The sequence below is a fragment of the Mixophyes fleayi genome, chromosome 12 (assembly GCF_038048845.1).
Source record: "Mixophyes fleayi isolate aMixFle1 chromosome 12, aMixFle1.hap1, whole genome shotgun sequence".
NCBI lineage: Eukaryota > Metazoa > Chordata > Amphibia > Anura > Limnodynastidae > Mixophyes > Mixophyes fleayi.
Genome location: NC_134413.1, coordinates 33,790,988 through 33,814,760, shown reverse-complemented (window position 1 = coordinate 33,814,760; position 23,773 = coordinate 33,790,988). Strand labels below are relative to the sequence as shown.

Below are 23,773 nucleotides of genomic sequence, written 5' to 3'. Positions count from 1 at the left end.
GATCCCTATTTCTATGATATAAAGAAAAATCCACAGGAGCAACATTGCCATATTCTTCCCTGCTGATCAATTAAGATCATAATCATCCACTATTTAAATAACGCCACTAATTCCACAGCGCTGTACAAAGAACTCACTCACATCAGTCCCTGCCCCAAAGGAGCTTACAGTCTAAATCTGGATAAGGGGACATTGTAACTTTTCACTATATGTTACAAATTGTAAATATGTATATTGTATCTTGTGGAGATTGCAGTGATTCATTGTGCTTAAAGTGAAGCCAGGTGGGTTATGGGTAAGGATCAGATTGCAAGATACAGGTGAGGGGGAGGCCAATTAGTATCCATTGTTCTCAACAGGACTAGTCCAGACATTTTGTCTGCAACCCAACAGGGTGCTTCTTTGGAAGCACAGCTCATCTCCCACTTCCCCTCCAAACCCCTGATTCAGCAGCCACCAATGTTTAAGAGGGAGAGAGCCAGGGGTTTGTCCAGTGAGTGGAAAGCACTGTGGAAATTTGACCCTGCATATAAGGAACCACTTGAGGCGAGGAGGGGTGTTCATGCTGTGGATTGATTCCTGGAAGGTGCAATCTCTGGTGTCGAGTTGCCGTTCTCTACCAGTGAATTATATCTGCAGATCCATGGGTCTTGAAGTCAGGACAGCCAGGTGACTGTAACTCCTTAAGCTAGTGGGGAAAGGGACAAGACTTGCGCGAGGAACAAGACAAACACAATGGGGGTGATGGGGAACAAGTGGAATGGATAGGAGAAACATGAGGGAGGAACTTGTCTTAGGATGGGGCAGTGTAGGCAAGCGTGATGAGATTACTTTTAGGGAGCACTTTAAGGATTGAAGGTATGGGGCAAGTCTGGTCATGCAGGACAGGGTGTTCCAAAGGTGGGAAGCAGCGCAGGGGGAAGTGTGGTGTAGTGATAAGAGAGGCAAAGATCATCGGTAGAACAGAGCGGGCATATAGGAAGGTATTTCTTGACAAAGTCGGAAATGTAGGTGGGGAAGCATTAAACGGGGCTTTATAGGGGAGGGTAAGCAGCTTGAATTGTATTCAACTGCCCTATGAAAACAAAAGTTTCCAAGGTTTAATTGCGTTTACAAGCTGGTTCTGTATATGCGACTATTATAAGTACACCTGCCATAAACCTAGTTCATATGCTTCAGATACAGCCCTAGCCGCCTCTAGAGATGGCATATGGTCTGAAATACGCTATTTTTGCATGCACATTTTTAGGCCATAAATTACGCCCAAGTTGTGTTCAACTCTGCATCAGTCTTAAAGTCCACACTGCTCACTCTAAGGGGCATATTCAATTAGCTTTCTGGTTCACGGGATCATGCCGGAACGGCCCGCAAAGTCAATCCACGGTACCGCAATAACGTGGATTTTCGTTCGCAGCCCATAGGGTTGCGTACGAAAATCCGCGTTAATGCGGTACCGTATTAACGGCAATACTGCGCAGGATTTGCGGTAACGCGCGTTACCGCGAACCGGAAAGCTAATTGAATATGCCCCTAAGATCTGCTTATTCCTTATCATTTCACTGACAAAGTCCGGTTTGGTATAAACAAAAGTATAATCTAAATCTGCTGTTCTGTACTTGCAAAGTAACAAGCACACCAATGACAGTAAACAGCAGAGATGCACGAGAGGGGCGCTATATTTGGCTACCAGCAAGTCTGAATTGTGTTTGCCATCTCTTTGTTTGCTCTTTTTTGTATATTCAGACATCCCTCCAATAATACCATACCTTTGTCTTGCCAGTAGAAGACATCTTCAGGTTATTGTACTGTGAGAGGATGATCACAAATCATTAAGATTGACAGGAGGGCTCTAGGTGATTGATATTTATTTTCTTTACAAACAATGGCAACTCTAGGGACTCTAAAAATGGTATAGTATACCTGGAAAAGTGTGGAATGGGGCATGTTTGGTCAAATTGGGACCTTGATTTAATTTGGCCTGATTAATGTCCCATAATATGACAGTTGCAGTCACATGTATAGTAGTAGTAGTAGTAGTAGTAATGAATAGTAATATGCCACTAGTAGTGATCCTGAGTAATATGACAGAGATAGATGTATGCCAATAGTTATTGCCCAGTAACATGCCAGCAGTAGACGTTATATATGCCAGTAGTAGCTGCCCAGCAATATGTCAGCAGGAATAGCCATGAATACGTCTGTAGTGCAGTGCTTTGCGGTTACACCTTTTTTTTAGTGAAGTTACAATTCCCAAGATCTAGCTGCGAGTTTCATAACACAATAAGTGGCGTGTTTTTGGCACGTTAAATTATCCCTATTACTATAACTGTTAAAACAGAGAACAAAATCTTAGAACATTTTCACAACGTGATGTATATATTATCTAGTCACATAATTAGATGCAATGTACGCTGTCAATCTGCATCTAGAACACATGCACGTTTTAAAATCCATCTGCATTTAGCAACATTGACATATCCCAAATTCACTCCCCCCACCCACAACATAATGATCTATATGAACTTTTTCATTCACCCAAGCAGGAATTCAGTTAATGATTTGAGATAGTAAATACATAACCCGTGGCAGAATAAGGCCATACTGGGCTCTGAACTCAACCGTGAACTTTTCTCTAGAATAGACAAAATAAAGTTACAGTGTATGTATATGCAGACCATATTTATTTGAGGGGCAGCATCTAGGTTTATGCACTATTTGTCTGGCCTATACATAGTATAGGCCTTTATTCTGTGTTTGGAAGTGCATCAATACAGAAGCTTTACATAATAGAAATGTACACATGTGGGAAAAAGTAAAAAATCACTTCAAAATACTACCTAATGGAATACTTAGTCCAGTATTTATTTATTAACTGTTATTTATATAGTTCCTATATATTACACTGAGCTGTACAGAGATGTATTTATTCCAATCAGTCCCTGCCCTGGTGGAGCTCACAATCTATATTACCACAAGGACACACACACTGAGGTTAAATTTAGCAACTTTTTTCACCTCCCCTCCGAATGATCCGTAATGACACAGAAGCGTAATTTTGCTGGGCGAGGGGGGGGGGGGGGGGGGGGTAAAGCAAAATCACTAGGAAGTCGGCAGGATGTGAGAGAATGTCCTGTCTCCTGGGAGTCAGAAATCACCTTTAAGATAAGTTTTTTTCCCCTCACTTACTGACCTTTCTAAAATATAACTACTCAAAATGTTTTGTGCATCAAGTTCCTTCAAAAAATGTGGGGGTTTGGGGGTCTACTTCAGTCCATTTGCAGCAGAGTGATGCAAGTTTCCATTTTTCAAGCGATTTCCAAGTAGATTTCCAAATCACGGAAAGTACTAAAGACAAATCAACCTACAAATTACGTTTGCATATAACTGTATGCAGATTCTAGATTGGCTTAGGTTTTAGAAAAAATACTAATAAAAATAACCTATTAATTGGTCATATGATATTTTTTTTTTGTTTGCATGTTACAGTAAGATTCTCCATGCTTGCAATAAAGTTTAAAAACAAAAAAAAAAGACTATTAAAGTGAACGCAAATCTTACAGACAATTTTAGGACTGAACCAATATTCATGTATGCAATGGTGTCCTTTAACAAACAGAAAATGAGAAAAACATACATTTAAATAAAAGTTAAACAGTGTAATAAACTTGCCTTCACTTGATATTGTCAAGCAGATTGTGTTTAGAGGCTATAGTGCTGATATATTAGTAGTAATGCTATACCTATAGCAAGCTACAAATAAAAGTTTAAATATAATTCTACGCATAATTGTCAAATATTCTAAACTTTTTAAACATACCCAAAAATACTACAAGTCATCAACATAGCTCATATTTGCCAACTCTCCCGGAATGTCTGCGAGACTTCTGAAATCCAGGTAGATCTCCCGGACTCCAGTGAGAACAGGCAATTCTCCCGCATCCTGCCCATTTCCAAGTGATGTGGGCAGAATGGGAGCCTAAAGGATGCGCTTTGTGGTGAATAGGGTAATTATGGCCCTGACTCCCGCTACAAAATAAACTGGTAGGTTAATTGGCTGCTAACAAAATTGACCCTAGTCTGTCTCTGTGTGTGTGTGTGTGTGTGTGTGTGTGTGTGTGTGTTAGGGAATTTAGACTGTAAGCCCCAATGGGGCAGGGACTGATGTGAGTGCGTTCTCTGTACAGCGCTGCGGAATTAGTGGCGCTACAAAAATAAATGATGATGATGAAATATCAGTTTCGCTGCTGGGGGCAGGGCCAAAATTACGCGATTGACCATGCCTCATCCCCTTCCGCCCTCCCACCACGTTCCCTGTACGGGATCTCCTGGGGCTCCATAACTCAATGTTGGCTAGTGCAACATAATTGGCAAAGCAAGCAGAATATACTATAGGTCACATCAAACTTTTTTTTACCTATTAGTTTGCAGACGTTTGGATGGTCAAACTCCTTCATAAAGGCAGCTTCTCTCAAGAATTCTTCAATATCGCTGGAGCAGAAAATTTCCGCTGGCAGGAGAAAGGAAAATATTAGAAGAGGCGAAAAGTGCGGAGGAACAAATTAGAATCTGGAAGGCTCATTATATCTGTGCTGCAACTGAAATCTGTGCATGTCTATTGGAATCACTTCTAACAAAGTTCTTGTGATGTAGATGCCAGGAATAGTTTAAAGACCTTCCATAAAGACTAGCACATAAAAAACCTTTGCTCATCTGCTCTCAGTTTTATGCCCAAAGCAGAATGGAGCAATGTATAGCAGTGTGTGGAGGTGTAATACTTCATTATTAAGCGTTTATTATATTTACAAAGTGATGCAAAACTTGATTGATGTATTACTGCATTTGAGCAGCAATTATTATAACGGTTGACACAATTACATTATAAGTGTATACATAATTGATTTTGACATGGGTCATTACACATCTAATAGAAGGCTTCAAATTCACATACATATGTTGTCTATAGCAACCAATCAGATCCTACCTTTCATTTATTTAGTACATTCTACAAAATGACAGCTGGAATTTGATTGGTTATTATAGGCAACATCTCCACTTTTTCAAACCTGCAGTTTAATAAATATACCTCCTAATGTTACAATTCGGCAATTTTTCTTAGTCCCAAATAATGCCTGTGAACCAGCTTTTGTGTCCCATGGATCATTTTTAAATGAACAAAGTAACTTTACTGTAAAAATAACCCCAAAAAAACAAATAAAAAACAAAGGGGTATGTAATACTTAATAAGTAACTAAAATAAATTGGGAACTTGACATCTGCCATCCTGCCCCCAATCTTTTGACCTCCTTACCCCATCTCACTCGACTCTCCCCCAACCTTCAAGTCCTTCAAACGCTCGCTCAAAACGTTCCTGTTTGTTCAAGCTCGCCTATCCTACCACCTCCTAACCATTCTATCCATCACCTCCTCTTCCTCGCCTGCCATCTCCATTTTCTCCCAGTTGGTCCTACTATCTCTCACCACCCCTCCCTCTAGAATGTAAGCTCTCGCGGACAGGGTCATCTCTACCTATTGTCCCACATCTGTCTACTGTCTGACTCCTTTGTATGTCCCGTCACGTCTTTTGCTGCACTCCGTGTGAGTCCCCATAACATTACTCACACTCATCTGTGCTACTTGTGTGCACAATCTCATCTATTTCTTACTTGCTTCTGTATCCGGTGCTATGGAATCTGTGGCGCTTTATAAATAAATAATAATTAATGAAATAGCTGGTAACAAAGGGCATGCATTCACAAAGTGCAAAGTGGCCTAGGTCTGGGCAAAATTCCTTCTGGTGGTGGTGAGTGCCTCAAGTTGAGGAAATTTCCACCAAACTGTATGACATTTGCAGATAAGCCAAAGTGTGCACCATCTGATTGGAGGAATTGTGTGAAGTGACGACGTTACATACTAAGTACTTGCTGGAGTTGATGAACCGACGTTCCTAGTTTGGTGAGAGGAATGCATGAGGGGAGAGCAATGCAAGAGGAGTCATTTTATTTTTTTGCTCAAATGTAATAAATAAATAGCTTAAAACAGTAAGGCAGCCCTAATGTCCCCTTACTCTTATACTTTTGCGCAATGCACCTCTTAAGATCTCCCGCCGGCCCACAAACAAAAGCACACTTGAGGACACAATATTTGAAAGCCATAAATTCATTTGTATGTGTAATGTGCCAGTACCTTATGAATAATAAATAACTGCTCTCACAGTGTCCTCGCCGTTAGAGCATTGTGTCATTTAGTAAAAGTAGAAAAATATAAGGGATAACAATGGAAAATTTACATATAAATATTATTTTGACCTATACATGTAGACCACACATGTCCTCTCATACATTTACGCCCAAATGTATGTACATTATCAATCTCCGGATTCTTCATCTCCGGCGTGTTCAGCGTCTTCAGCGCTTAAATTTAAAGCGGCGCTGCATTGTAAAGGGAAGTTTCCCTTTACAATGCAGCGCCGCTTTCAATTTAAGCGCTGAAGAGGCTGAACACGCCGGAGATGAAGAATCCGGAGATTCATACATTTACCCCTTGGTATCTTAAAATGAACAGTATGAGAGTTCTATTTCATAGATGAATTATAACCGTGAAGGTTACTAAGGGCAGAATCCTTAAATAGTGCCCCTGAAATCTACATTTCAAAACAAAGGACAAGAAGAACCGTTTTATTGTAAACGTTAAGCCTCATTGATCATCAATATTCGTAAATAAAAAAATCAAAATCATTACCCATTGTGCTACACTTACTCTTTAACATCTTCACAGCAACCTTCTGCAATGACCCATCGTGCATCTTCAACTGAGCCTCCCTGACCGAGCCGAACTCTCCTGAAAGGTAAATGAGAGTAGACAATTAAGTAAAATAAATATCGTAATAAAACAGAAGAGATCATCTTCTTGCCCATAAGCCATTAACAAGCATTGACAACAGGTAAGTATGCTGTGAAACAAGTAGTAAAACAGAATAAAGTATTAAAAAAGCTTTGAATTTTTAACGCTCGTCACTTAAGAATGGGAAAAAAAATGCGGCGCTTCTATCATGTTCCGGCATATTAAGAATACACTTCATTACTCTGCTTTGCAGCTGGGCTTGTAGTTTTGATAGTACTTTTGAATGGTTGCATTTAATATGGAGGTTGAATGTGTACAAATACAGGGGTCTATTTATGAACCCAGAGCAGCAACCCTCAATATATACAGCTGCAAATCGCAGCAAAGAAGTGCATCTGCAATTTACTATGCCATGGCTGCCCCAACATTGACCCTGACCAACCTCCCTTTCTCCCCCCCACGACCACCATGAAGTGTTTTATCCTATTCACTGGCATATAGCACATAGCGTTTCCTCGTCAGAGATCCAGTGACACCGGAGGAGATGACCAGTAACGCCATCCTGAGATGGCATTACTGTGCTGTGAAAAAATTAAAATTGCTGTTGTCCCCATAGAGGTCTCTGTGGACAATAGTATGCCCTGATAATTAATACCGGAGAAATCTATGATTTCCCCGACGCCAACCCTTTGATTAAATAACCAAAAGTGGTGAAAGAGCATTTTGCCAGCATTTTGGCTCTTCACCACTCTTTTTAAGTAATTAATAAGTATTAAATGTATTTTTTAACCTCAAATGATTTGTTTCATCCAATGGAGTGGCAGACAACCCTTAATAGAACTAATGCAGCCATTGCTAAGAATTAACTATTCAATACAGCCCTCAGTGAGATTTGAGTTTGACATGTCTACAATAATAGGACATATAAACCCTTAACATATCCTGTAAGCTAGTACAGACAGACATAATGATCACTTTTCACCCCTCCGATAAATGATAGCTGTAGACCGTGCTACTTTCTAAACATTAATATCTCATGACCTCATGAAGTCTACAAGAGCTCAATTCTCAGCACTTGCCTTTTCCCAGTGTCCGTCCCAAAGTGAACTGCTGCTGCTGAATGAGGACATCTGTAAGTTTGGATTTCAGCTCATCACTTATCCCAACACTGTCCACTATGGGTACAGAAATTATACATATATTAAAATTCTGCCAATACTAATGTCACAGATAAATTCCAAAGTTTCACCGACGACACTGACCAGATTTCCCTAAGCAACATTACAAATTATTAACTTGTGCCAATCACCTGTACACGGTGGAGGCAGCCATTTTGTGGCTTGAGCCAAGATTCGGCCTATCAACTCAGTAGGAACACAAGACATCACGTTGTGCTTAATACCTCAGTGATGTCACTAGTTCCCAGTGGATGACATGGCAGACAAAATGGCCGCCTCCATTGTGTCCAAGTGAGTGGTAAATTAAATATCCCTGCAAACGCACTGGGATTGAACTCAGGGTGATTGTTGGATCTATTTACAGCATGGAGACAAAATCAGATACTTGTATCATTTGACAAAACCACCAAAACACTGAATACATTTCCTGATCGAATCCTTCTAATTCTCAGGTATGGAATTAATTTTGGGCTTACTTACAGATATCTGCACCAGTAATGCAGTGTATGTGGCCGACAGAGTGCAGAGCTTTGTGTACAGTAACTTTTGTATGATCCATCTACCATAAATCACTTTTTTAGGTCAGCTGTATAAACTATACAAAAATTGAGTTTCCATATCATGCTATGTTCCTTAACAGAGAGGGAGCATTTTGACTTACATGTGGCTTCCATCACCTCTGTCCCTCTCCTGTTAAAAGACCTGGCTGCTGTAAACTGGACCATTGGACCTCCCCGGCCCAACATTGTGCCAAACATGTGTCTGTGGAAAAAATATTTATAAAAACATAAAACACAACCAGTTAATTTTAAATTGTTGATTCAATTACTATATAAATAAAATATCATATTAGGCATCCGTTCCACAAATGCTTACTAACTGTAAACTACACACAGTGAAGGCTGCCATTTTGTAAGCTGAACTAATAATGTCATCACAGTGAAGCCAATCAATTTACGCAGAACAAGTGAGGTCACTGCGTTTTGAGACACAAATGACAAATCCATTCCACTAATCAGAGGCCAGGAGTTAACAAGGCGGCAAACCGTTTAATATAACTAATCACACTCTTAAGAATCAACTGCATCCATAGTCAGTGTCTGTCCTCCCATCCATCTTTTTATTATTTCTCTTTACAACTATATTAAGGTTTTCTGATCCCTTCAAAACCTATTATACCTACAGCTCAAACTAAATATTAATTTATACTATATAAGAAGTACAGTTCACTTACCCAAATCTTGTTTTTTTTCTTCTCTTTCGTAGAAAGATTAATGTCATAGCCACAACTGTGACTAAGGCAGTGAGAATACCCAACACCAGAGGGACCCAGGACATTCTAGTGTGAGTGCGTCTTTGTTGGCCTACAAGTACACACAATATTCCCAGTAAGGCACAAAAATAAAGTGATGTTTGTGTACCATTGCTTTATACATTATATAGTGCTACAGTGCGCTCTGATATTTCTAGGCCAGACCCAGTTGTCGACACTACAAATCTAACTTCTATTGATTATATTCACACAAATTACATTCCTGTTAGCCTTAGATTTATTGAAGAAAAAAAAATTGCTGTCTATCTAAAAATATATATAGCATTACATTCAGGGCAGACTGGTGTCCTGGATTTCAGGCTCATTGAAAAAAATAAAATAAAATAAAATAATCTCTTGTCTGAGGTGACAGCGGGGGAAAAATAACTGCAACATTTTACAGATTGTTTCATCTATTTGAGGAAACTATTAGTTTTGTTTTAGTAGAACAAAAAGGACAGTAAACTATACATGATGATTTTATAGCTCAATCATTTTAACATACCAAACAAATTTAGTTAGTATAGTAAGAGATATACAAGAGATGAACAAGAGGAGAACAGGAGGGTAAACTTCTACCTGTAATACTCCTATATGAGGACAACATTCCACAATCAGCCGTGAGCTCTGATACCCTCCACCACCTGCATTGTCAACTGCATGGACACTCCCTGCTGATCTGTTTCTCTCACTTATTTTTGGCTGGTACAGTTTTAATATGACTTGTTGATTCCACTTATGCTGCTTGTATTCCCACCTTCAAACCGCACTGTTGCTCCACTTAACTTGAATTGTTAACTGGCTCCCTCTTGTCCTGTGGACTTATGTAACCAGATAAGTGCACCTTGTATTATGCCTTATGTTATACATTTGCCTTCCAATTATTCCTAATGTCACTGTCTAATCTAACTGTTTTTCTAAACACACCCATCTGGTATCTCTACTGTCCTAACTGCTTCCTATTCCCTGGCTCATATTTTACATCTTTTCTTCCGCTTTTCTCTGCTTCTTGCGCTGCACTTTCTCGCTTTCCTCAGCTTTCCTCACTTCACTTGTAAGCTCTTACCATCCTTGATTTCTGTATTAATTTCAACTGTGTCTTACACACCTTCTCTAGCTTTATCATGATTTGCTCCTCTCTCACTTCTGTCCTCTCCCTCTATCCACTGCTTCCCCTGTGCAACTTTCCATATTCTTCTGCCTCCGCACTCCCCCCTCCCTATTTCACTCCTCTTTTCTCTTCTGTGCCCCCGATCTTACTCGCTGCCCCTCGACAATTTTTCCCTCTCTCCTCCTTTTCCTCACTCACACCCTTTTCCTCTTGTCCCCTTCACTCTTCTCTCAGCGTCAGTCTGTTCCTACCTACCTCCTCCCTCTCTTTCCCCCCAGGAAATCTATTCCCTCACATCACTCCTTTCTTCTGCCTCTCCCATTTATAAACACCCTCATCTGCCCCATCTCTTCTCTCGCACACCTCTTGCTCCCCTGCCCCCATCTCCTGTCTGCTGACAAGTCCCCTCTTATTTCTGCTTCTCATCCAATTCCAACCCTCTTTCCCTGTCATGCCCATCGCTCCATATCATACTCGCCCTTCATTTGAGTAACCCCAACATTCTCATCCACATCTCTCCTCTTCCCTCTCTTCCACTATCCCGTGGTCTCTGGAATGCCAGGTCAGTCTAACAAACTGACCTCTATCCATGATCTCTTTATGTCTAGATCCTTTAACCTGCTTGTCATCGCTGAAACCTGGCTATCCCCTGAGGACACTACCTCTCCAGCTGCTCTCTCTTTCCGGGGCTTGTCCTTCTCCCACAGACCCAGACCTGGGGACCAGCAATGTGGTGGCGTCTGCATACTTCTTTCCCCCTGCTGCTCTTTTCGGGTTCTTTCCCCTGAACCCTCCCTCTCTTTTTCCTACTTTGAGGTACACTCTTTCCCCCTATTCCACCTCCGTATTGCTGTTATCTACCGTCCTCCTGGTCCTGTCTCTCAAATCCTTGATCAATTTGCCACCTGGCTCCCTCACTTTCTCTCCTCTGGCCTTCCCTCCCTCATCTTGGGGGACTTTAATATTCCTATAGACAATCCCTCAGACCCTGCTGCCTCCAAACTTCTCTCCCTTGGTCTCTCTCAATAGACCTCCTCTCCCTCCCACCGCAGTGGCCACCCCCTTAATCTGTTTTTTTTCACACCTTGGTACTGTCTCCAACCTCATTAATTCACCTTTTCCTCTCTCGGACCACCATCTCCTCTCTTTTAGCATCTTTCCACTCCTCTCACCCATCCCCCAAGGTTACTCTCACCAGGCGGAATCTTGACACAGTTGATCCTACCACATTCTCTTCCTCCCTGAGCCCGCTCCTCTCCCTCATCACCACTCTTTCTTGTCCCGATGAGGCTGTCTCCTTTTACACTCTTACATTGCACTTGACTCTGTCGCTCCGGCTGTCACCGTCAAGCTTCGTTGGCGCCTGTCTCAACCGTGGCACTCAAAACTTACCCACTATCTTCAAAAATGCTCCCACAGTGCAGAACAGCTCTGGAGAAAGTCAAGCACTCATGCTGACTTCCTCCCACTTCAAGTTCATGCTTGCGTCTTGCAGTTCGGCCCTATCGCTCTCTAAACAATCCTTCTTTAAGGCTCTCATTTCTTCCCAATCCTCCAACCCCCATCTGATTTTTGCCACCTTCAACTCCCTCCTCTCCCCTCCCCCACTCCCTGCTGTCGACTTTGCTACCCACTTCACCTCCATCTTGAGTCAATACCTCATGACATCTCCCAGCAGTTCCTCCTACTTATAGATTTTTGTTCTTCATATCTTGTTCTTTATGTATCATGTTGTGTCATGGGTCACTGTTTTCTCTATATGGCATGTACGGCGCTGCGGACCCTTTGTAGCACCTTATAAATTAAAGATAATAATAATAATAATAATAATAATAATAATAATACTGTCCTTTAGTGAAGCACTACCACATGATCTATTATTAAATGATAATGCTTAAACTATTACAATAGGAAATGTTTTATAATCATTTAATGTTACCTTATCACTAAGTATTGAATGAATAGCCACGATAACCTAAAGGAATGCTCTATGTTTTGTGAAAGAAAAAATGGGTAAATTATTGATGGGAGTTGTATATGTCCCAGGTTTCTGTCCTATGTGTTTTAAAACCCCAGGGAGATTGCTTGTGTTTTATAAAGAGCTTCCCAAATATCCTTTCGGCTGCAGAAAGTGTTGGTGTAGGGTTCCTGGGGTTATGAATAAAGAGAGATGGGTAGGCTCCATTCATTAGGCCCATTTCCGGTCTTCTAATTAACCAAGCAAAGTGTCTGGCAAGTTGGGAGTTGCACCTGTGAGGTGCAGTCAAAAGGCTGTGAGGCTGTTCTCTCTCTCTCACTGCCAGGGGAACAAGTTAGAGGCCTGCTGAGAGACACTGCCGTTGTTACATGTAACTTCTGTGCTTTGTGTGAGCCGGACAGGCTACAATTTGTTTCTATGTTTTGTTTATTTTATTCGACTAAATAAAACTAGCTGCAGCTACTTGTACCGAAGCACAGGACTGGCGTGCTATTAATTGGCTGTTGCCTGAGAAGTGCTGACATTTACCCCAGGAAACGGCAACCCTAACCTAAAATTAAAAAATAAATAAAAAAAATGACAATTAAAAAATGACTCCAGGTAACAGGAAAGTACATATCTCTCTCTCTATCTCTGTATCCAGTGCTCGGAGTGGGGCGGTATGTGACGATATACCATACTGGCACTACTTCTTCCCACTTCTATTAAGCTCACACATGCTCTGCTATCTATGCAGAGCATGCGTGCATTAGACCTGCAGCCAGGGGCGGATCTAGAGAATACTTCTACCCGGGGCGATTTAGGGAGGGGGGGGGGGGGGGGGGATTTAGGCCCCGCCCCCTTTTTGACATCTGAGGCTGCTGGCAGCTGCATACTATGTGCAGGTCCGTTCAGCAGTGAGTGTGCTGCCCGGATGCTCTGATAAAACACAATCAGAGCGGCCGGGCAGCACACTGTCCCTGCCGAATGGACCTGCACATAGTGTGCAGCCGCCGGCAGCAAGCCCCTGCTAGGGGTGGGTGGGGGGGCGATCGCCCCGATCGCTCCCCCATGGATCCGCCACTGCCTGCAGCTGATTAGTTTTCCACTTCCTCTCTTACCCTATGTGTGTTTGTGCCCGTCTCCTCCCTACTCTTCGTATGCATGTGTGTGTCTGTGTTCGATCTACCTACCTCCCTTATGTGTCTGAGTTCCTTCTCTCTGCCATCCCTGTACGTGTGTCTGATAAGTAACATGGGATGCATCACTTGACCGCATGCCGTCCTATGCGTGCAGGGCAGACTGCAAGAGAGGCAAAGAAGTCTCCTACACAGCACTGCTGAATGAAGATAAGTGTGAGGGAAGGGGCACGGGTCTTATGTTCTTAATGTAATAAGGGAGGGGAGGGGGATTTATATTAATGTATTGAAGGAAGTAGGGTAGAAGTGATTTGTCATACTGTAATGAGGGAAGAAGGGGCTGTTTTAAAGCAATGAGGGAAGGAAGGTTTCTTCATGTAATTAGGGAAGGGAGGGGGTGTTTCTTAATGTAATGAGAGGTGGCCTGTTAATTTAATGATGGACTGTGGGTGGAGGCTAAGTTGTGATTATGATTTAATTAATGTCGGTTGAGGGAAAAAAGTTTGGAGTGAGGGAAATAGTATTTCAATTTAATATATACATCCATTTCATTTTGGGGCTGGTTGGTGGAAAATAGGGCTTTAATAGGTAGGCCTAATTATAAAACCTGGGTGTCCTTGTGATTTAATGCCAGGGTTTCTATATTTCATGTGCCTGTTTTTTTCCAAATAGGGCACCAACATTATTATATAAATATATATTGTGGCAAGAGCCCGCTACTGCAGAAGTACACGCGTACAAATTCTTCCTTTTTATGGTTCTTTATTGTCAGGATGGTAATTATGTTTTTACACCGTATATTTGCACAGCAATTATGGAGACCCTCAACGCTTACTATGCATAGTCCAGCTCCCTGTCCAGATCAGCCAGCTAGCCCAGTGTTGATCTCCCTGAACAATAAAACAAGCAGAGTTTTATACCTGACACCTCCCACAGGCCTAGCTTGATGGACAGGTGACGCACCCACCTTCTCTTTAAAAGGAAACGCCCATCCCTGGCTCTGTTTAGACTATCAGACCCACCCTGTCTGTTTGCTGAGAGGAAGCAGCTTTTAAATCATGTAAGTAAACCAATTTTAAACTACACATATGTTTTTACCTGGTTTAATCTCCACCTAGGTACATAACTGTGCCAATGTTTTACTCTACTTCCCTGCTTTCTCTGCATATCGCCAGCTAAATGCCTCCTTTTGTTACTATATATATATATATATATATGTGTAGTGTGTATATCTATATACACACAGTGCTGTCTATATTTCACTGTTTGTTCAGAATCTGTAGGCTGTTTAATTTTTGAAGTAGGTAACTAAACAGTACAAACAAGAGACAAGGTGATGTATTGCGGGGGAGAAAAATTGAATGCAAAAGGAATTTGGGGAAGGCAGAGATTTAAACAAGAGCTTTTTGAAATGAGCATCAAGAAAGACATATGCGAGGAGTGCACCAGGCTGAATGTGGCACATACACAACTTGCCCACTCGAAATTTTGCATAATCACTATTCAGATTCCATGAATAGAACCTGCAGGTGCATACATGAGTTCAGCTTTATGAGCTAATGCCGATACAAGTCGCCAACCAAATCGGGCACAAAGGAAATGAAAAATGCAGCAGCCTGCCAGGAAAGTTATTTTTGGAACATTTCATCAGGCATTGCTTATACAAATCTCCCAAGTTAAATAAATGAGCGCTAGCTGTTCAGGATGCTTTAAAGTCGAGAAACAAAAAAGGACAATCACAACTCATTTGCTTTAAAATTATAAATAATTAAACAATTATCGGCTAACTCTGCAGAGATTCATTAATGCAAGTTACTCTTACAGAGAATTGTAACATAATTGGGTTAACCCTTTGCGTGTCAGGTGGATTGCTGCATACAATGTCTTGTAATAGCCAATTATTACACCAATTATAACCTTCATTCTCCAAGAGTCTCTGCAATTTAGCATGTTAATGTTGTATGAAGAAAATTATTTCTGTGGCATATTTATATAGAAGGAGATGGTTTTTAATGTCTGGGAGGGACTGTAAGGATGTTTTATTTGTTTTTTCCCCTTAGGCAGATCCCTTACTCATAACAACTTAATGACCAGAGGTCCTTTAAACCTCATTGACCAGATCAATAGCCAGGTATCTCTTAGTTGGTATTGAGAATTCTATTATTATTGTTATTCAACTCAACCTTTTTTTTTTCTGGGACAGACAGGCAACATAATGGAACAAAAAAAAAAATGCAATCTATATGGGAAATAGCCATACAAAAACTGTGCCAAATGTTACTGCCATGCAGTCAGCACAAAACCATTCATTTACACTACAATTAAATTACTTCTATTGAATGTGTGTATATATATTAAGATCTGATGCAGCTATAGACAAAAAAAGGTTGGATTGTATTAATCTCATTCATTTTTAGGAATTTCACCTGGATCTTATGGCAGACTGACGGTGGAGACTTGATTCTCCATGGCTGGCACTAGAAGTTGTTCTAGCGGCACCATGCGTTCATGTGTCAGAGCTCAATTTAAATACTGTACAGAGATTGGGAGGTAAGAAACCAAATTAAATAATTCCTGGAACCAAGACTGGACCCATATACGGTCACCGTCAGCAGTGGTCCAGCAATGATGGCTTGGTCAGTAGTGTGCTGTGAACATCTTTACTGAAGTTATATGTGTGCACAGACAGTGTTGTGGCATCATTTTTTGGGATTGCTTAAATGTCCAATCGTACAATGAGATTAAAGACAATATTTTTTTTATATTTGCTATGTAAAATCTTCTCTTAAACTGCATTAAATACGGTTGCTAACTATCCTACTTTATCACAGTCAGGTTTTGAAATGTAACCAGTCTTCTGATGGTCTTTCAAGGAATATGGGCAAAGAATGATGGAGAGATTACTAAAAAAAAAAATACAGGATCTACACATAAATAGCTCAAACCGCTATCTTTGCTATCCCCCTGTACATTAAGTGGTCAGATATCATACTAATGTCTTATTATAGAATGAACGTAATGCACAAAAACAACTGGAGAGTGGAGATCAATATATTATACTGAAAATGTAGAACGGTTTGCAGAACTCTACTTGCTGAATAAACCAGTGGTTGTTCCAAATCTGATATGTTTAAAAATGATTGCATGGGAAAGGACAGCACAGAATAATTAAATAATTGCCCTTTTTGTTATACGTTTATTCATATTTTTATTGGATATGGAACAATACAGTCAAAAACAAAACATTCGGGTAATGGGGTATTATTTCTCTTTAAATTCAAATTTTCTTATCAATGTTTAACAATGCACAGACCATAACTGCTGCTAAACATAGTTTCCTTTAAAGATGATGACAAGCCAATCAGCATTAGCACTGTGAGCGGTGTTGTAGCTCAGCTCAGTATATTCTATTGAGGTGAAGTGAGTAGTATATATTGAATATTTATTTACCCAGGGAACTTCACAGGGTGTCTACTCACCAGCCTCTTCTTTGGAAGCTACAAGAAGAAAATCACTCCAAGGTCCACAACCAGCGAAGTTAGCCACGCAGACCCGGACGGTTAGATCTTTCTGGGGGTCCCACATGGTCAGGTTGGCTTGGTTTCCCTGGACAAACACTTCGCCCTATTTATAAAAAAAAAATACAAATGAATAAATAACTAAATGATGAACTAAAAGATAAAACAGATAGCAGGTACTTGATTCTGCCTTTTGGTTTATTTTGTGTTATGTACATAATTAATATATACATATATACACACACACACACACACACACACACACACACACACACACACACACATATATATAGTGATGTCCTGTAGTCAATGTCAAACTGATATTTTAGTGATTTGCAGGTCTGGCACTAACACCAGCCCCTTCCTTGGCACCAGCCACTAATGCACTGCATCAAAGATCAAAGGTCCATTCTATTCCTCCCCTTCCTTCATTCTCCTCCTCAACCCCTCTCCATCCTGCATGCTTCCAGAGGACAGAAGCAGGTAGCTAGGAATGGTGGCTTAAGCTCTATTACCCTCATGTTGCCATCCCAACTACACTGTAAACACCACCTCTCATAACAGATAGTATCCAAATGCTACTTTGCTGCTAATAGTGCTGCTACCATTGGCTGTTATCAACAATACACTACCTGTAGTTCTGAAAAATACAGGAAGTAGCATACTACTGTGTCAAATAATTGGATGAAATCGTTTCAAATTAATAAACATCAATTGTATTGGTTTTTTTATGAAATTGTGAATGGTATGCTACTACGTACAAGGGCAAATACAATTTTACTGGTGAACATAAATAAATACATTTACACACATACATTCATTTTGTAAATAGTTCACTGTAAATATAGTTCCAGCACATATTCTTTTATATTTAATGTAATACTTAGAGGTTTAATATTATAATGTTAATGGCATCCAACGCTCAGGATATAGGGAACGTATCATGTTTAGTGTCATATCAATCTACATTTTACCATCAGGAATTCGCTACCATCGGCTAAGCAATCGCTTCTTGCAAGTCAGCTAGTTATGGAAGATATATGATTAATGCTTAAAATGATACAGTGTTTGGAAGGTTAATAGGTTGGTTTGAACCAGTATTTCGGCGAGCTCCAGAGGCAAGACACATATGCAGCAATGAGTAATCTGCCTCTATCTTTGGAGAGCATCCTTTGAATCAACCTATGACCTGCATTATACTGGACTGGACTAAATCCTAAACCAATGGAGAATACTTTTACAATTATCTTGTTTACTTTATGAGATTATCACTATTTTTTATGTAACACAAATTGTACATAAACCAGGCACTGAGTCCACCATTCAGTCTACTTTGACTCCAGGCTTCAGGACTGAATGACTGTTAGCTGGATCCAGTGGGCTGCATATGTATCGGTTGTACTTTGTATTATTATAGTGATCAGCTTAATCTCACTATTAAATTTCTTTTGTGCTTTGGAACCACATTGATTGCAGCGGCTAAAATTTATTTGTAGCAACAATATGAACATTACAGTGCTAACAATAGCAGCGTTCTAAATTATTACATTATTTGGTATAGCAGCAGTTGACACTGTTCCTGGTGTATCCTCTGAAGGGTTCTGATGTGGTTCATATGGTGGTCACAATCTAGGCTCCAACCTAGGCTATGCCATTGGCTGTAGTGATAACAGGTGCAGCTTAACTATACAACCATAAAGCAGTAAAAATTAAGACATTTATGCAAAATATCATCAATTCAAATGCATTCACTATATATTGTAAGTTGTCGATCATCTGCCACCCCTATCTCAAAGACTTTGGCTCTGCCTACGGCTATATATAGCATTTTATCTGGCAACATAGTAAGGAATTCTAGAAGATTTTATCACTTTATTTCAGAAAGAGCATCCCGTATATAGTTACCACTCTCACAGCAGGCATCAATTTCGAGACTTTCAATTTGAGCCACTGGTAACTCGTAATCATGTGACCAATTTTTTTAAATCAATATAAGGAATGGAAAACAATACACATAAAAAAAGGAAAATATACCACAACAACTCAACATTGATGACTTTTCCATTGTTTAGAAATCTCAAAGGAGATCTGGAGAAGACCCTAAACAGGTCATTAGAGCAAATAGATGCAAGTGGCAAGACTATGAGAGAAAACAGAAGATGTATGAGGAGTACAGGTGATTGAAATATAAGGGTAACGTTATATATTCAGTCATAATACGTACGTCGGCATTTTATTTATTTATTATTTTATTAGAGAGTTTAGCTAATTTTGGAACTGTGTTATCCAGCATTAGGGAACCTCAGTTATTGATTGCAGTGTTATTGGTGTTTATTTGATAACATGTATGCTTTATTTGTGTTAATATACTGGTTTGCCCCTGTTATATTGTCCTATATTTACTTAAAAGCTCACATCTTTCATTGTACTCACTTACAGATCACAAGAAAATCGTTCACAGTTTCCATCATCAAGTTGCAAAGGACTTTGTCAGGCTCAGCACCTTCTGTTGTTCTGTAGACTCTCTTTCAGTCACAACGGCTACTTTCTACTCATTTTACTTTGCACCTCTATGGGGCGCGTGGTAAAATGGACGGATATTTCTGTTCTGTAAAACTATCTGCAGCAAACTGTCTCTGAAATGGTCCGAGACACTTCGCAGCTAATTGAAATCCCCCCCCCAATAGGTTGTTTTTTGGTAATATTTTATTACATTTTGCCCAGTTATATGTAAAGAAACTGCATTTGTAAATGAATGTGCTTTAAAGTTAAGGGAACTACAAAGTTCATCATGTCCATCAGGTGGCATGGTTGTTAATAAATAGCTCTAGCTAGATCAACTCCAACCTTTCTGTGTTTCCTTTGCTTTTGAGAAAATGCGCAGTGATAGACTAAGTAGCTCACAACCAGTAGGGACAAGGATGCCCATAGTTCTACTAGTGTGAGGATACACATTTTCTATTTAAAAAATATTTTCCTTTAAACCAAAACGCATTTGCCTAGAACCCCAAGAGCTGTCACAATGGTCTTTTAGAATATTGCATGATTGCCTCGGAAATCCATGGTGTTCTAAAGTCATTGCAGCCTTCAACAGTCAAATCACATTTTGACGCGTCACTGGGAAACAACGTTTCCCAATTACTATAAGTTGCCACTACTTCAGTTCCAGAATGTAGAGATTTCAAATTGGTGCTTTAAAACACTAGTGTGACATCAGTCATGCCCATAGCACCTGCATGATGACAACTTTATTAGTTCTATGGTGTGAAGGGGCCAGGGAAAAACCTTAAGGGAGGAAATGCTACATTATGCATTTCATTATAACTTAATGACTATTTTAAATGAACACAGTGTGAAATAAAACCACCCTCAAAGCTCATAAAACCTCATATTATAACACAAATGCAGTTTTAAATGATAGAGGCCAAAATCAAGGCGGTCAAAGGCTGCAAAGTGTCCAATTCAAATGACCAATGAAGGACACAGACCATAGAAGCCCCCAGAAGACCAATAGATGCAAGTTAGCCTTAGACACGACTAACACACTGCAACTATTAACACACATGAATGCTATTAGAAATCCAGTGTTCATCTACACAAAACTATATAGCTAAAAGAAATATTCAAAAGAGGGACAATTAGCAGGCACAGTGGAATAGTATAAATATATATATATAGTCGAAGTCAGCAAATTGAATAAAGTCATTTCAATTAATATCGAGTAAACTTGGTTGTCTTTGTCTGAAAAGATGCGTAGAGCACACTACGGCATGGAAGGGTGTATCCAGCCGGGAATAAATGTTTAAAGTAATACTGACAATAAAATGCTAATAAATGCTATTAGACTAGTTGAAACTGGATTCTTGGCGGGAAAGTCGGAGCACATCCCCTGGAGAGATGACCCCCACCTTTGGATATTTTGGTTTGAACTGGCCTATGATCTGCAACATCCTGTACCTTCCTGAAATGTGGACCAATAGAAGCAAGCCACATCATCTGCATTGTTTTACTGTATTTCTGACTGCATATAAGCAGGAGCTCTTCAAATAGTGAGCAGTCTTCTTTGACCACAGACTTCAGACCTGAATGACTGTTCACTGGATCCAGGACGCCTGCGATAAGTAACGGCTGTACTTGTTTTATTTCTCTTCAATTAATCTTCTACTTTTGGATAATAAATATTTATGCGTTGGAAACACAAATCGAGATTCGACAATGGTTATCGGATAGCGACAAAATGTGCATAACTATATATATATATATTATATATATAAAATCTATATCATATATATATATATATATATCTATCTCAGGTAGTTATTTTAGACAACTTGTATTCTCAGTATTCTGGAATTAAGATACAGCAGATAATATATACAGTAGAATGAGGATTTCTTACTTGTGTTACATTCTCCTGTTCCCACTGCACTTTATATCCCAGCAGGCTGCAGTTTTGCATACCTGGCGCAACCTCTTCCCATTCTAGCATCAAGCCAGAGTCAGTCCTGGTCAGGTGGACATTCTGTGGCACAAGCAGGGGCACTGTGGACGAAAAAAGAAAATTAATACTATTCAATATGAAATAAAGTTAATCATTAATCATTGGGGTGGTCAGAGGTCGAGTGTGGACACTGGAGACAGTCATATAGTTCAACAGGAGCTTTATTAGGCACATACAATACAGGAACAGGAGCGAGGAGGGCGAAGGACAGGAGTGAAGGAACTATATATAACAAACAATATTTACACCTGCTGTAATCTACTCCATGCTAGCTAGGTCCTTTCCTCACATGTTCTCACCCTGTCACAACTATCCATAAAACAAAATAATTTCAATGGGAAACTTTACTGAATTGGCCTATAATTGACTAGATAACAATGAGGGATTCCAGATAATTTAAAAGGTCAATGCATTGAGATACTGGTCAGACCTGCCCATTTTGATCAAGGTGCGGCATTTAAAAAAGGTTATGTACTGTAAATATATATATATATATATATATATATATATACACATTTACACGCAAGTTAACCCGTGCATGATACTCATGCATTTTTTTTGTCAAATAATGTCAGTATACCAAATTTCAGGTCATTCGAATGAGCCCTTTCTGAGAAAATAGTCTTTTCCACAGACACACACACACTAACACACGCCGCTACACATGCAGGGGCGGATCTAGAAAATGTTTGTTCCCCGGGGGGATGTTAGGGCGGGGCGATTTAGGCCCTGCCCCCTTTCTGACTTCTGAGGCTGCCCAGTATGTGCAGGTCCGCTCGGCAGTGACAGTGTGCTGCCCGGCTGCTCTGATTGTGTTTAAAACACAATCAGAGCAGCCGGGCAGCACACTGTCACTGCCAAACGGACCTGCACAGTGTGCAGCCGTCGGCAGCAAACCCCTGCTAGGGGGGGGCGATTGCCCCGATCACACCCCCCTGGATCCGCCACTGTACACATGTGTGTTCATGAGGTAAAATTACCTCACGAAAATGAGTTTGACCCCTCAACTCGTCAATAATGTCAGTATACCAAATTTCAGCCCTTTGAGGTTTTTTTTTACACACACACTAAGAATTTAGTAGGTCAGTTAACCTGTGCATGATACTCATGCATTCTAGTCAAATCAAGCTACTTAAGGTGTTAAAAACTCCCCACTGTCACCCCCGGCAACCACCAACCACTCCCAACTGTCACTTCTCCTTCAAGAAATATATAGGTCAGTGTATAACTCTGCCCAGCAGGTGGCGCTGCAGCTTGGGTCTTTTTTTCCACACACGCCACTAGGCATTTATATAGTAGATATATATATATATATATATATATATATATATATATATATATATATATATATATATATATATATATATATATATATACACACACACAAACACACACACACATATATATACACACACACGACATAAAATGGAGAACATCCCTTGAATTACCTGTTTGTACAAATAAGTACAGTTTCACCAAATAAAACAAGCAATCTATTCAATTTTGTAACATTGGAGATGGATCCAATATCTTGGGCTGATTGGCCAGCTCTATGTAGCTCTATGTATGGGCAACTTAAAACATCTTGACTAAAAGGGGGAACTGATATGACCACGTAGGACCTGACTGCAATGCACTTGTGGACACAGTGGAACCTCAACTCAAAGCAATTTAATGGTGGTCAAGCAGGGTTACCCCAGCATCAGTGCAACACTTTTTTTTTTTCTTAACTATTTATTTTAAAACCACATTATCAGTCTACATGAGTTTACAAGCATACGGACAGTTCAACAGTATGTTGCAATTGGCACAAGTATTCAAACAAGCATCGTAGAGTAACATAACTTGCTTCACAGATGTGTGATATTCAAGACTCATGTGCAGAGGATAAATGAAACAACTGGGATGGGGCGGTGAATATATGTTTTACAGGGGGGGGGGGGTGTTGAGGAGTTGGGTGGAGGGTATACACAGGGATAGGGTGGGAGATGGGAGGATGAGTGTTTTGTTCAGGTAATCCCAGGTACTGGGAAGTGATGTGTGTGTAAACACGGTGTCTATACCCCCTGGTACAACAATTTTTAAAATTTTTAGGTGATTCATACCTTTAATATCAGAATTTCATCACTAGTTTGAACGGTTTTGAGATTTTGACTATACATTAATGAAAATGTATCTACAAACCCAAGCTTCAAAAATAGGACTGTGATGATAAAT

The 23,773-nt window shown here is 40.1% G+C and overlaps 1 protein-coding gene across 1 annotated transcript in view; it reads right to left on the bottom strand.

Moving 5' to 3' along the window:
• The window catches only part of TYRO3 (TYRO3 protein tyrosine kinase), a 155,206-nt gene that overhangs the window by 40,357 nt on the left and 91,076 nt on the right, over window positions 1–23,773 (bottom strand). Inside the window, exons 8-14 of the mRNA XM_075192721.1 lie at window positions 21,455–21,597; window positions 17,017–17,161; window positions 9,253–9,382; window positions 8,680–8,780; window positions 7,920–8,015; window positions 6,757–6,837; window positions 4,415–4,507 (exon numbers count right to left, since the gene is read on the bottom strand). Of these exons, the coding sequence (XP_075048822.1) occupies window positions 4,415–4,507; window positions 6,757–6,837; window positions 7,920–8,015; window positions 8,680–8,780; window positions 9,253–9,382; window positions 17,017–17,161; window positions 21,455–21,597 (789 nt within the window). The remainder of the gene's footprint in view (window positions 1–4,414; window positions 4,508–6,756; window positions 6,838–7,919; window positions 8,016–8,679; window positions 8,781–9,252; window positions 9,383–17,016; window positions 17,162–21,454; window positions 21,598–23,773) is intronic.